The sequence below is a fragment of the Hypomesus nipponensis genome, chromosome 13 (assembly GCF_054491055.1).
Source record: "Hypomesus nipponensis isolate SF chromosome 13, ASM5449105v1, whole genome shotgun sequence".
Lineage (NCBI taxonomy): Eukaryota > Metazoa > Chordata > Actinopteri > Osmeriformes > Osmeridae > Hypomesus > Hypomesus nipponensis.
Genome location: NC_140373.1, coordinates 17,157,501 through 17,172,155, shown reverse-complemented (window position 1 = coordinate 17,172,155; position 14,655 = coordinate 17,157,501). Strand labels below are relative to the sequence as shown.

General features: G+C 44.8%; 3 protein-coding genes across 4 annotated transcripts in view; 2 read left to right on the top strand and 1 right to left on the bottom strand.

The window, feature by feature from the left end:
* Positions 1-4: 4 nt before the first annotated feature.
* cript (cysteine-rich PDZ-binding protein) lies at positions 5-1,724 on the top strand. The gene is made up of 5 exons (XM_084670746.1): positions 5-141; positions 394-459; positions 559-613; positions 751-857; positions 983-1,724. Exons 1-5 carry the CDS (start codon positions 126-128, stop codon positions 1,045-1,047), a joined length of 309 nt encoding a protein of 102 aa, XP_084526872.1. The 5' UTR covers positions 5-125; the 3' UTR covers positions 1,048-1,724.
* Positions 1,725-2,306: 582 nt separating this feature from the next.
* gch2 (GTP cyclohydrolase 2) lies at positions 2,307-5,522 on the bottom strand. Its single transcript, XM_084670745.1, has 6 exons — positions 5,033-5,522; positions 4,426-4,535; positions 4,138-4,193; positions 3,487-3,518; positions 3,261-3,345; positions 2,307-3,085 (listed from the first exon to the last, which is right to left on the bottom strand). Exons 1-6 carry the CDS (start codon positions 5,343-5,345, stop codon positions 2,956-2,958), a joined length of 726 nt encoding a protein of 241 aa, XP_084526871.1. The 5' UTR covers positions 5,346-5,522; the 3' UTR covers positions 2,307-2,955.
* Positions 5,523-12,428: 6,906 nt separating this feature from the next.
* msh2 (mutS homolog 2 (E. coli)) overlaps positions 12,429-14,655 on the top strand; it is a 15,967-nt gene continuing 13,740 nt past the window's right edge. For both annotated transcript variants that reach the window (XM_084670850.1, XM_084670849.1), the window contains exons 1-7: positions 12,429-12,679; positions 12,996-13,144; positions 13,347-13,631; positions 13,843-13,989; positions 14,097-14,246; positions 14,338-14,471; positions 14,581-14,655. The exon at positions 14,581-14,655 is cut by the window's right edge and continues 125 nt beyond it. In XM_084670850.1, the coding sequence (XP_084526976.1) occupies positions 12,472-12,679; positions 12,996-13,144; positions 13,347-13,631; positions 13,843-13,989; positions 14,097-14,246; positions 14,338-14,471; positions 14,581-14,655 (1,148 nt within the window). In that variant the 5' untranslated portion in view covers positions 12,429-12,471. The remainder of the gene's footprint in view (positions 12,680-12,995; positions 13,145-13,346; positions 13,632-13,842; positions 13,990-14,096; positions 14,247-14,337; positions 14,472-14,580) is intronic.

Here is a 14,655-nt window from a genome sequence, read left to right as displayed (position 1 = left end):
GAAAAAGAAATACCGGAAGAACGATACCGGAAGTTTACAAACGTCCAGAGACTGCAAAGCGCTACATATCTAGAAAACTAGTGACAATCATATATATCTAGATAACGACTTTGAACAACGAAGAAATGGTTTGTGAAAAGTGTAAGAGAACATTGATCTACTCTTTACCTATAATCCTTGCTATTACAGAGTTGAATTTAAAGTAAACCCTAATGTTGTTGATTTGCTGATTTTGTAGCATACCTAAAAGTGGTTAGCTTTTAGCGTTGGTTAGCTAGCTGGCTGGTTAGATAAACAAAGAAACAAATTGTTATCTCTGTATGGCGCGATTTAAACGCAATGTTTCATTTAATTAACATAACTCTTGCTCTTTTAATTAACTTGCTGTTTCAGGTGAGAAGAAACTAGGAAAGGTAATAACCCCTGACACCTGGAAGGATGGAGCAAGGAACACCACAGGTAGAATTAGCTGTGAGGGGATGTGTTCATAATTATGTTGTGAATGTCAAACTTTTGCCAAGGTTTTATAGTTGTTGTTATTATTATTATTTTTTCCAGAGGGTGGTGGGCGGAAACTGAATGAGAACAAGGCTCTGACGTCCAAAAAGGCCAGGTGAGTCTGTTGGTGTATGTCATCACATACATTAAGCATACTGTACTTTGTGTCACTCAGTCAGTCATATGTAAACAGGTACTGTTATGTTATGTAACTGTGGTGCTGGGAGTGTGTTCATTATATTTTCCCTCTAGATTTGATCCATATGGGAAGAAGTCAGGATTTGCCATCTGCCGGATATGTAAGAGCTCTGTTCACCAGTTAGGTTCACACTACTGCCAAGGGTGTGCTTACAAGAAAGGTATGACACTCTTTCAGTGGGGCTTCAGACAGTGGGGCTTTCAGTGGGGCTTTATTTCTCTAACCACCCCTGCCCCCCCCCCCCCCCAAACCACCACCTCCATCCCTTCTTTCTGCCCTCCTCAGGAATCTGTGCCATGTGTGGGAAAAAAGTTCTGGATACCAAAAACTACAAACAGACATCTGTCTGAGAGACGAACCCTTTGACTTGGTGGGAAGCAAGACTAGAGGGGCTGTGCGGGAAGAACAGTCAGACGGCACTTGCTTTAGAAACAGTAGTAGCAGGTTTCTCTTAGACCCCTGTCTGAGGCTAGCTCCAATTGCAAAGGTAGAATCAGCTGAGGGTATCTTTTCTTTATCCCCTGTGTGTGTGTGCGCGTGTGTGTATGTGTGAGTGAGTGAGTGAGTGAGTGAGTGAGTGAGTGAGTGAGTGAGTGAGTGTGAGACAGACAGACAGACAGACAGACAGACAGACAGACAGACAGACAGACAGACAGACAGACAGACAGACAGACAGACAGACAGACAGACAGACAGACAGACAGACAGACAGACAGACAGACAGACAGACAGACAGACAGACAGACAGACAGACAGACAGAGGTCTGTGCTGTATTCCCTGGGATGGGAAGTGTGATGTGTGTATGGACATGTTTCCCTTCCGTACTGCACATGGCTTACGTAACCTTCAGCTTCACAACAGCAATACACACAGTAGCACTGTGGTCATAAAACACCCTTCAATTCACCGGTGAATATAGTAGACGCCTCCATCTATACAGGATGTCTGACTGTTTTTTCTTTTACTAACTGTTTGTGAAATAATGTTTATCGTTTAATACTTTGTGCAATAAACAATTTTATTTTGGTTGGGTGTTTTAGTTGTTTTTTTGTTTTGATTTGAGGCATAACAACATTCCCCACCATATGGTTCTGGATTGTTCCGCGTACGGGCGTCTTTATGTGTGTACTGTTGGCAACTGGTGTACATACTCTGACATCATCATGTTTTGAAACAGAATAATGTCAATTCCGGTATGACCCTACATTTAGACGGGTTTAGAGTTATAGGTGATGAAGACTGTCCGACTGAATCAGCAACAGGCTTAAACTGTGACATTTGTAAAGGCCTAACTCCCCCTCGGGCTGCCTGGTCTGCGTGTGTACAGACGCACTCTCCAGTGTGCTGGCCATGTGGGAAGGATGCTAATGCTATTTATGTCACTGATAACATTATTCTTTTTAATGCTTCTGTGGTCTTTTGGTTGATGTTCTGGTCATTCTCAGTGTTGGAGAGAGCAGTAACACCCTGCCTCTTCTGTGAAGCTTTGGATATCCCGGGTGGGGACAACCATCCCATGCTGCATCTGTCTCTCTGGTGATGTCATGCATTATGTTTTTTTTACATAAAAATATATATTTTATTCTGGTATGAAACAAGCAGAGACCATTGATGTTCATGTATTTATTCATGTTAGGCAACACACAATAGAGCACAGTGTTCATAAGAAGATGTGAACTATGGCTCCCAAAAAGATGAACTACACAGACATGAGAGTAGTTTCCTTGATTGATTATAAAGTCACTGAATAAGACCTCTGTAAATGGTAACGGACCACTCTACCGACAGAAAACCTAATGAATGTAATATCAAAATACTATATATGCAATATCAAAGCACCATATCTTGAATATTTATATTATTTACAGCATGTCATTTAAATACTGAGGTCCTAGCTCCAGCTAGCTTAAGGCACCAGAGTTTGGCTAAATTGATTTAGGTCTTTATCTCTGCTATTTCTCTCCCTGTCCTCGTCAGCTCGGTCTGGTAGGAGAGATTGCGTTGTTGGACCCACAGATGTGGGAATGGTTCAGCGGCAGGATTACTAGCACCACAAAACATGAACATATTGGTTAAATGATACTAAAACCAAACAAACAACAAAGTTATATATGTACTGCACGACATGTCCTGCTTTGGAGGTTTAGGGTATATGGTATCAAGGAGGTGTGAGGAAGGAAGTCATCTTTAAGGCTGGGTCTGGGAGATGGTAAACGGACCCAGAGCTGGAGCAGTGTTCCAGAGGTAGGGTGAGGTGCTAGTCCCTCTTGGTGAGAGCCAGGAACTCCTCCCTGGTCTTGGGGTCCTCTCGGAACACCCCCAGCATGGCGCTAGTCACCGTGCGGCTGTTCATCTTCTGGACTCCCCGCATCACCATGCACATGTGCCTGTCACGCAAACGAAACATGGCTTACACACGTGCCTACGACATGTAGAACGTGGCCGGAACATCCCGATTAATGTACCCCCATGAATAGCATGTGATTTGTAAGTCAACTACCTCAAGCAGCTTATAGTCCATTCCATGCCTGAGAGCGCGTGTGTGTGTGTGTGCGTACTCACGCAGCCTCTATGACTACGGCCACACCCGCAGGCTGGAGAGCCTCTGATATCGCCATGGCGATCTGCTTGGTCAGGCGTTCCTGGACTGAAGACACAGAAGGGGCTGTTTTAGAGAGAGAGACCGGGGCCAACACTACCACTTAAGGGCAATGGGGGTAAACGATCTTAACAACATCAGAAAAACCTTTTTGGAGGCACTGGGAGTTTTAATGTGTTTATATCTCACCTTGAAGCCTCCGGCTGTAAATCTCTACGATCCTATGGAGGCAACAAGCAGTCAGAATTAGCGCAGTTCTAATAAACACAATAATGATTAATCTCTTGATAAACACCGAAAGAGAGGGCTGACCCTGACCCTTGTCCTGTACCCAGTCATATAGCCTCTGCTGTCAATCATTCATTCCAAATCCTCTGAATCCACTGATCAAGTATTGATTCAAGAGTGCATGTGAGGCTCCCAGTGAGGGTGGGTGTGATCAGTTATGGAGAGACGTACACTCAAAGAGGGATAGACAGGATGAAGGCAGGGGTAACAGAGAAAGAAAGAGGGAGACACAGAGAGAGACTGTGATAATATTGGTTGGATTCCCACAGGTCTGAAGGGATTTTCTCATGGGGTGAGAGCGGCTAAGTCTGGGTTATTGTATGTGTGTGTGTGTGTGTGTGTGAGTGTGTGTGGCTGGAGTTGGGGCTGGATATTGGCCATGGGGCTTATACCCTAAGCCTCCAGGTCAATGCAGTAACATAACAGAAGAACTCAGCCACCAGGAACTAACACACACTCGGAGTTCCTCTTTTATGTGCCAGCTCCCACTGTGTGTGTGTGTGTGTGTATGTATGTGTGTATGTATGTGTACAGGCCTTCCAGTACACTTACCTTGCCAGCTTGCTCAGGCCGACCACCTTTTTGTTGGGCAAGTACCCGATGTGAACCTGTAGACATCACCAGAGGTTAGCCAAACAAGATTAAAGGTCACACGCATTAATGCACTAACGCCCAATGGCTCTTGTTGGCTTAAAGGCATTCATATAAATGTAGACCGGTTGTTTGTTTTTAGAAAATCTAAGTTAGAATCTGAAATAGAGTTGAACCCAGTAACCCCTTTCCCTTTCGCTCTCTTTCCTTCTCTCTCTTTCACGAACACACACACACGCACGCACTGACCTTGCCGAAAAAGGGCACCAGGTGATGTTCACACAAGGAGAACACGTCTATTTCCTTTACAATCACCATCTCATCGTGATCTTCGTCAAATATGGCATCATTCAGGATGTCTGTGGACACACAGCATGGAACTATGTTTACAAGGAGGTTAGGAAAGGCAGAGTCTGCATTTGATTTAGTGCTCAGGGTTTTCCTGGTCCACCTTGCCACTTTTTGTGATAAAAGACCACAGGACCAACTTAAGCAATAAAACTGTCTTACAACACTGAAGAAAAAAAGGAGCTTACAATGTTATAACGCACACACAGTTTTAAAGATTAAATGTAGAATGAGCTGTTGAATGGGTAGATTATCCCTGTGCGGTTTAGTACATAAACAGCTCCCATTAATGACATTGTTCTTTAGCTGCACGTGGCAACAAGGTCTGTGAAGTGTGTATGTGTGTACGTATTTATAAACCACTGTATGCATATGGTGCGCAAGGTTATATGGGGACCGGATGATGAATGTCTACAGACACTGCTGACATATTGAAGTAAAAAACAGAAACAAAAAAAACTACTTGGTAAACAAACACCTCTGGTCAAGGTATTGCATTCGAACTCACCATAAATTGTCTCGTGGTAGCCCTTGGTAAGGAACTGCATAGCTTTGGCGGCGCGTAAAGGTGTGCGCAGGAGCCCCTGACGGTCAGTGTTCTCCCCAAGACCCCGCAGGATAGTTGTGTAGGCGGCCTCAATTGCCGGTAACCGACATTCGTCTTCAGCTTCTCTGTGTGACGTTTCATTCTTGCTCTGCACAAGAGCCTTCTTGGCTTCGACACTGTGCTCGTTACAACCGTTCCTGCAATGAAACTCTGTCCCCAGCTTTCCGCTTCCGTTGACGTGGACGTTCATCTCGGATGCTTTCTGGTAATCCATTGAAAACTACTTTTTTTGTTTGTTGCTGATAGGTTTCTGGGAGCAGTATCGTCCTACAACGCAAAAGTCAAGTAACTTGGTCATATTCCTGGATTGCGCGCTGCTTTTATACCCGCGACCTCGTGCGCACCGTGCCAAATCCGTTCCAAATTCGTCACGATGGTGACCACGTCAAAATCTTCACGTTCGTCATCACTGAATTAAATGTCACGACTTGTAGCTTCAGTAGCCTGCTACAGGCGACGCTGTACGCAAAAATCTGCACAATTTGATCATCGATGATCGATTAAACTTATATGCGGGCTCATCGCGTTTCGTCTTTAACGCATGATTTCTGTCATGAACAAAGAAACACGTTTTCTGTTCAGTTCAGAAAACCACTAACGCACCACATTCTTACCCAAAATATCGATAGGAATTTATCAACTTGGGCCATCCTTACTAAGCAGACGGCTACTTTTGATTAATACTTTGCCTATCCTGACACACCGTTATCGGACACCCCCTTCTTGTACTTGTTCTCTATAGACTAATTTAGTATAAAGCTGGTGTAGGCAAGTTTTAGTTTCTAATCCAAACGATTCAAACCGACCCCCAATGTCAATTTAATTTAAATTAGGTAACCACCTGTAGCCCACTACTGGATCATGATGAAGTGGTTTAACCATTGTTTGAAACACTGTTTTTACCAAACAAGCTGTCCTACATAACCTGAAAATGTTGCGTGGGTAAGAGAGGGGGTCATGGTATGTTTGAAGATGTGTAGCTTCTAAAATGTTGTATATTCCCATTTAATTCCAACAGAAACATTTGAGTAAGGGCTAAAATGATTTACACAAACATCAATGGAGTGAGTTTCTTCTACCGAACATGGCTTTTGAGTTTAATCTACCAAAAAGTGTCCAACATGAATTTAACCTACTCTTTTTCCATGGCCTTAATAGGCCTAGGCTATAGGCTACGAAAGTCATCGGTTAAAGCAACAAAAGAAATATTACAGTGGAGGACAGAACAAGACATACCATTCTGCCAGTACGGTCATGCTGTAACGTGACCCTGTTCGGTCAACCTAGCCGTCACACTACAGTCGCCACGGTGACAGATACATCGCCTCGTTCATCATGTGTGTGTCAGGCGCTGTTCAGGGTTGAAGGGTATGCAGCAGAACGTGGCCATAACTTTCTTAGAATTCAAATACAGAAGGTGACAAATCCCAACGAGGGCTAAACTGAAGGCTAAAGAGTGGGACGTGATGGCTCATAACTCGGCCTACATTCTTAGACTGTTGTACAGGTTCTACTTTTGATATTTAAGATTCTTATGTATTTTCTGCCACAAGGAATTACTTTTTCAGTTTGTGGAAACACACTTGGCGAATAAAGCTCATTCTGATTTTGATGGCAAGGATTTTCTCTGTGTCTGTTTTTCTAACCCACTTCAGGGAAGCCATTAGTCATTTTATGTGTCCTTTAAAATCCTTTCACATCTGTATACATGGTATATGGAGTTCAGCATCAGTGCCCAAAATAGATACACGCCATCTTCATCTGTTCATCATCTTTTATTATTATTTTATTAATTTTCTTTTTATTTCTTTACAGATGGCCTTGCTGCTGCAAAGTAATATAATAGACAAAGCATGAAAAGCAAACTACATAATTAAAAGTATGAACAGTAGAAGTAAACAATATAAAAGGCTACCAGCCACTGTGAATAATAATGATAATGTATAATATTGCAAATATTACTTATGAGTATAGCTGTTAGTTGTATTACATAGTTGTATTACAATCATAGGCATTCTTATGCACTAGTGCATAGTGCCTGTGATGCAGTCAGTGATTAAGATGTCAGTGAAGCACACAAATACAGTCTACTTGAACTATAGACAGTGCACAGTGCCCGTGATGCAGCTGGTGATGACAGTTCTCAGTGCACACACTAGTGAAGCATATGGTGCAAGGGATGACCAGAGGATCAATCAGAATGAAAGGGCTGGGATGAGTTCCATGATGCCCGTGGAGTTACAAAAAAGATAGTTTTAAACGATTTCAAAATTGTTACGGTGTAGAGTGGACCGAAACGCAGTACAGATACAATTTAGGTGATTTATTGGGTGTGGTCCTGAGTTGTGGTCTTGTTTGGTGAATCAGCGGGTCGACAGGCAGACAGGGACTGGGTGTTGGATGATGATCCTGGGCACAAAGAAAAGAGGTTTACAGAAGACATGTAAATCAAGCAATGCTACCACTGTGACAACGATCGGACGAGGAGTGGTTGGAAAGCCGGGTTGAAGTATGCAGGATGATGAGGTAATGGGCGGCAGGTGTGGAGGGTCGAGGCAGGATGATACAGGAGAACCAGCAGGGGGTGTAAAAGGGACAGGGACCAGGCCGTGGCTGTAACAGAAATGCTGATCCGAACAACGTCAATCGCGGATTATGAATAGGACACCTTTGCAGAGTCCCCTGTTCTAAAGATAATCATGGGAAACCAATGTGGGACACACAAACACACACACACACACACACACACACACACACAGACACACAGATTCCTGGCATTTTTTGAAAGATTGTATTATTTGATAAACTAAATTGTGCCATGTCTGTATATAATTCTAAACGCAGTCTAAACCATTCCAAACAATACTATACAATGTAAAATATAAAATAAGATATATAATAAGATAGAATGCAACTTGACTGCTGATTTTGAGCAATGTGGTAGGAGAACTTTATAAATAAATGTGTTAGTGACAATGAGAGTCCTTAGCCTTGTCCTTAGCCTTGTTGATGAGGCCAGCTGCAAATGGAAAGAAACTGTTCTTGTTGTACTTACTGTAAGTCGCCCTGGATAAGAGCGTCTGCTAAATGACTAAATGTGAGGTTTTGGTCCTGATGGACCGCAGCCTCCTGCAAGGGGGGTAGCTGGAACAGAGTCAGCCACAATCTTAGATATCTCAAGGTCCGTGAGGTGTGCAGGTTCTCGAGGGTAGGCAGATTGCAGCCGATCACCTTCTCAGCAGTGCGGATGATACGCTGCAGTCTGCTCTTGTCCTTGGCAGTGGCAGCAGCGTACCAGTTGGTGATGGAGGAGGTGAGGATGGACTCATCTCTGTGTAGAAGTGCACCATCATTTTCTTTGGCAGGTTGAATTTCTTCAGCTGCCGCAGGAAGTACATCCTCTGTTGTGCTTTCTTGGTGAAGGAGCTGATGTTCAGTTCCCACTTGAGGTCCTGGGAGAGGATAGTGCCCAGGAAGCTGAAGGACTCCACAGTGCTGACTGGGGAGTCACTCAGGGTGATGGGGTTGAGTGGGGCTGTGTTCTTCCTGATGTCCACAACCATCTCCACTGTCTTAAGAGCATTGAGCTCTAAGTTGTTCTGGCTGCACCAGGTCACCAGGTTGTCAGCTTCCCACCTATAGTCAGATTCAACCCCACCAGAGATGTGCCCAATGAGGGTGGTGTTGTCCTCAAACTTCAGGAGTTTCACAGACGGATGACTGGAGGTGCAGCTGTTGGTGTACAGGGAGAAGAGCAGAGGAGAAAGGACGCAGCCCTGAGGAGATCCGGTGCTGATGGACCGGGAGTCAGAGACGTGTTTCCCCTGCTTAACGGACTGCTTCCTATCAGACAGGAAGTCTATGACCCACCTGCAGGTGGAATCAGGCATGTTCAGCAGGGAGAGCTTGTCTCCGCAGGGCGGGGATGATGGTGTTGAAGGCAGAGCTGAAGTCCACAAACAGGATCCTGGCGTAGGATCCTGAGGAGTCCAGGTGCTGTAGGGTGAAGTGGAGGGCCATGTTCACAGCATCATCCACAGACCTGTTGGCTCTGTAGTCAAACTGCAGGGGGGGCAGGAGAGGGATTTGAGGTGTGCCAGCATGAGGCGCTCAAAATACTTCACTACCACAGAGGTCAGGGCAACAGGTCTGTAGTCAATATGTCCTGTTGGCCTTGACTTTTTGAGCACAGGGATGATGGAGGACTTGAGACAGGCTGGAACATGGGATGTCTCCAAAGAGGTGTTGAAGATGGTGGTGAACACCGGAGACAGCTGGTCAGCATCGTGCTCCGGTTGGCTGCAGAGACAGTCTGGCCCAGCTGCTTTGCGGGGGTTCTGCCTCTTGAACAGTCTGTGGGAGGGAGGGAGGGAGGGGGACCCTGGGGTGTGTGGGTCAGGACAATCCAGTTTTCTTTCAAATTGACAGTAGAACTAGTTTGATCAGGTTGTTGGCCAGGTGAGAGTCGTTAATGGAGTGGGGCTCTGGGCTTCTAGTTGGTGATCTGCCTTTTTAGTCTCTCAGAGTACAGTCATTTAGCCTCGCTCACCACCTTGCTACACCTCTTCTTCAACTCTTTGACTCTGGGTCAGTCCCCATTCCTGAACGCTTCCTCCTCGTCCAACCTCAGCCGTCTAAGTTTCGCTGTAAACCAGGGTTTGTCGTTGTTGTAGCTCACCCTGGTCCGTGTTGGTATACAACAGTCCTCACAGAAGCTGATGTATGATGTCACAGGCTCCGTAAGCTCATCCAGACTATTGGAGGCAGTCATGAACATATCCCAGTTAGTACAGTCCAAGCACGCCCGCAGATTCTCCATAGCCTGTCCACTGTTTTGATGACTTCACAACAGGTTTAGAGTGCTTGCCATCATCACCATAACCTCCCTAAAATCATGCTAGAGTGGTGCGTCATTATCCGGCTCGTCAACATCCCCTACCATACAACCTCCTTGCCAGACTTATTACATTAACTCCACCCTAGAGGCACACACAGACACCCAACACACAGACAGAATACCACATGTAACCTTCTGCATATCAGTTATAGGCTACTTCATGAAGCACTTTATAACACACAGGCCTCAGACATTGCACACTATGTGTGTACAACACACTATTGCCTTCCATTTTTGTTGACATCCTCTGGGCTGCCATGACATCTGTCACCCTGGTTACCAAAAGACAGTTGACCCATCATATCGTTTCATTAATGAACAAAAGACAGAATGACTTTCCACTGGTTCATCATACTTGTTATTGGCTTATTGAACCACAAAAACGTCTTCATAAAGGTCATTGGTAGGATTGATTGTTACTGTATTATGAATGGAAACAATGTCTGCAGATCTAATTGAACTTTTCTAATGACAACTGGTTGCATATCCTTAGTTTGAAAGTAATGATGGGAAGTCTACCACTCATAAGGTCACCAGATGCTGGGATTCTCCAATGGAGGTGCTCGTCCAGACCAGCACTGTACATCATTCATCATGTGAAGCATATGTTCAAACAGATCCTCTTAGATTCGCTGATTGATTTGGACAGCAAACAATTTCAAAACATTTGCCCATGGCTCCTTGGTCGGAGTACATTTGGGGTCCCTGTCTGAACTGCAATTTCAGTTTGGAGGAATATGGTTGTATCTGAGCAGATACAATCCCATCATTAAGACAAGTGAGCCACTTCCACTTCCAGTCACACAAGTCTAAGTAATGTCAGTACTACACACATACCATATCCAGTCATTCCATTTTGTTACCTAATAAATCACAGTTGCAAAGCCCATTCAACCAGTGCCCTGAAACAACAGGATTATTAGGAACAAAAGATCATAGAGCTCTTCTGGATGTAAACACCCACTCTGCACTTTAACATCATATTCCTTGTACAATATCCATCAAACAGATGGGTATGTCGAAACTTCTACTTAGTACCTCGTAATCAACCTATTCATCTACGAAAATCTATTAATTTTGATTAGTTTGTAAAAGACTCGGATAATAACTTGAAGGAATTCTTAAAAAGGGATATCCACCTCTGAAGATTCACCCAAATCCAGCATGACCGGAACCTTCTCCTCATGGCCCAGTGTCTGAATGAAGGGAATCTTCCAGTATGTAGATGCTAGATAAGGATATGGCAATGTATCAATTTGTCTTCAACCACATCAAGAATGTATGCTATGCTTTAAGTGATCGTCACGTGCCATAGATTTAGGCTCACAGGGGCAGAACTTATTCACAAAAAAGACACACACACCCACACACACACAGAGACGGAATGTATCTTTAATCCATTCTCTTAAATTCATAAATTAATTCATAACTTAATAGGTAGATAAGATTTACTATAGGTAGAAGTTTGTATATAGAGATCTTTTATTTGACATGACACAATGAAGATTACGTTTACGTTTACATTACATTTACGTTTAAGTGCAGACTACGGGTGTGTATTATTTCCCACTGTAGATGATGTCCTTTACCAGGTGATATGATTCTCTCTACACATTAAACAGATAGGAATCTTAAATCTTAAATAAGTGGTGTACAAGTCTGACTATACTAAAGGTACAAAGTCTAACTAATACTAAGGGGCTAAAGTATGTAAACATTTAGAATCAATTCAAATATATATAATAGCTATAATATACAATAAAAAATTATACAAAATAGGGTAACAGTGCAAATATAGCAAGGTGTCATTGTGCAGATCAAGTGTTCATGTCAGTGTGAGCCCTTGGCCTTGTTGAAGAGGCCAGCAGCGGATGGTAGAAACTGTGTGGCGTGAGGTTTTGGTTCTGAGGGACCGCAGCATAACCAAACACTTATTACACTGATCAGTCACGTATCACATGTTCACCATCAATATATCTTTGTCTAAGAAGTCCGATCATTTATTTCGGTCATTCATTTATTTTCGAAACTAAAAGACTACAGTACCATCATAGCGCCACCTGCTGGTTTATATTTGGACTGCTTTTGTTAAAATGTTCAACATTGTAGAATAATGGTGAAGACCTCAAAAGTAGGCTATCACATGGCATATATGGAATCATGTAGTAACCAGTAACATTTTAAGCAAGTAAAATGTGTGATAAGTATACTTATATAGCCACCCTTTGCCTTAATGGCAACTGTTCACACTCTTGACATTCTCTCAACCAGCTTCATGAGGTGAAGATATAATACATTCCAACATTCTTGAATGAGATTGTAACGATAACAAAGTAGTTATTCTAAACATTCACTCTCGTTACCTGTGACTCACATCCTAAACCGCAGGGAGTCAATAACGTCATTTCCTTTGTTAGCCTTGCCGGTGGCGGGAGATTGCAGCATGGCGGTACAACCGAAGCAGAACCTGTCTATGGACAGTGTGTCTGAACATGGCTTTCTTAAATTCTTTTTCTCAATGCCGGACAAACCAGACACTACGTTTCGGATATTCGATCGGAATGACTATTACACAGTGCACGGGAAAGACGCTACATTTGCTGCTAAAGAGGTTTTTAAGACGAATGGAGTCATCAAATATCTGGGTTCTGGTAGGTCACTCACTGGCAGCGGTATATAAAAATAGCTTTTTGACAAGCTAACTAAATAGAGAGCTAACAAATGTTGACATAATTAATCTGCAGTGTATTGGAGCTAACAGTAGACGTGAACTAATCTAGCTAAACCTCTATGTGCACATAGCTAAGTGCAGTTTGGTATTGCGCATTATCCTACTTAAGTCTATAATCGCAGCTTGGACAGCAAGTTAACGAACAAACAGCTAGTCAATTTTAGAATGGTACAACAGCCCTAGTGAACGACATTTGACTGTGTGTTCGCCTGTTTGTGTTTGGGGTCTTGTTGCAGGAAGCCGCAAGTTGGAGAGTGTTGTCCTGAGCAAGCTCAATTTTGAGGCCTTCGTGAGAGACTTGCTGCTTGTTCGTCAGTACAGAGTGGAGGTTTACAAAAACCATGGCAAGACCAACAGAGACCACGACTGGCAGATAGAGTTCAAGGTAGCTACCTTGCGTCTACCACTGCTATTTATCTTCAAACCAATTCCACACTGCTCTGCTCTGCTTAGATCAGGGTGCTAAGAGCAACTTAAAATATGTTACAAACTAGACACTAGACCAGCACTGTTCTGTTTAGTAGGCTACGTTTTAGCCCTCTGTCATTCCTTCTTTCAGTGTATTCAGTTATCTGTCTCTTTGCCAGGCATCCCCAGGAAACCTGACCCAGTTTGAAGACATTTTGTTCGGAGGAGGGGCCGGGGGAGAAGGGTGTGCTGGAGTGGTGGGGGTACGGTTGGCTGTTGGGGGGGATGGGCAGCGCGTGGTGGGCGTGGGCTACGTGGACGCAGCCCTGAGGACCATGGGAGTGTGTGAGTTTCCCGACAATGAGACGTTCTCCAACCTGGAGTCTCTCCTGGTCCAGATCAGCCCCAAGGAGTGTCTGCTTCCCCAAGGAGACAACAGCAGTGACACGGCCAAGCTACGCGAGGTCTGTCTGTCTGTCTCTCTCTCCCTCTCTCTCTCTCTCTCTCTCTCTCTCTCTCTCTCTTGCTCTCTCTCTCCTCTGTCTGTCTCTCTCCTCAGTCTGTCTCTCTTCTCTGTTACAGTACATATTATGTGACATCATGACGTGCAGCATGCTAGACACGTGTGTGTGTGTGTGTGTTAGTGACAGCAGGGAGGGGGTGGTGTGTGAGCAGGTGGTGCAGCGTGGAGGGGTGCTGCTGTCGGACAGGAAGAGAGCAGAGTTCAACAGTAAGGACGTGGTGCAGGATCTCAACAGGCTGCTCCGAGCCAAGAGAGGAGAGACCGTCGCAAGCAACACCCTCCCGGAGCTGGACAAGCAGGTACCCACACACACACACACACACACACACACACACACACACACACACAGAGTCCCACAGGCCCTTTCTGTGGAGGAGGACTCATGGAGCCGTGTGTGTGTGTCCAGGTGGCCATGTCGTGCTTGGCAGCTGTGGTTCGCTACCTAGAGCTGCTGTCTGATGAGTCCAACTTCAACTCGTTCAGTCTGACCCCTCTGGAGCTGGGCCAGTACATGAGGCTGGACAACGCTGCCATCCACGCCCTCAGCCTCTTCCAGGTGAGCTCACCTCTGCCGGCTCCTGGGTCTTGTGTTGCCTCGGCAGCCGCTCGTTTCCCGTAACGGCTCCCTTCTGATTTCTGCTCCCCAGGGTTCGCCCGGCGACACCAGTGGCGCTCACTCATTGGCTGGGTTGCTGAATAAGTGCCGCACCCCCCAGGGCCAGCGATTGGTCAACCAGTGGATCAAGCAGCCACTCATGGACAAGAAGAGGATAGAGGAGAGGTGAGGGACAGGGGAAGGCTCAGAGGTGTGTCACATGTACAGTGGAGGCTGCCATGTTCTGGGATGACTTCAAAGCTCTCTGTGTGTGTGTGTGTGTGTGTGTGTATAGACTGGACCTGGTGGAGAGTTTCGTGTGTGATGCGGAGCTCAGGCAGACCTGCCAGAATGACCTGCTCCGGCGTTT

Coding starts and splice junctions, on each gene's coding strand:
- gch2 (XM_084670745.1), bottom strand. CDS start 5,345: ATGGATTACCAGAAAGCATCCGAGATGAACGTCCACGTCAACGGAAGC. Junction 3,519..4,137: donor GGCCTGAGCAAGCTGGCAAG/GTAAGTGTACTG, acceptor TTGCCTCCATAG/GATCGTAGAGATTTACAGCC. Junction 3,086..3,260: donor GCCGTAGTCATAGAGGCTGC/GTGAGTACGCAC, acceptor TTTGCGTGACAG/GCACATGTGCATGGTGATGC.
- cript (XM_084670746.1), top strand. Junction 614..750: donor CTGACGTCCAAAAAGGCCAG/GTGAGTCTGTTG, acceptor TTTTCCCTCTAG/ATTTGATCCATATGGGAAGA. Junction 858..982: donor AGGGTGTGCTTACAAGAAAG/GTATGACACTCT, acceptor TGCCCTCCTCAG/GAATCTGTGCCATGTGTGGG.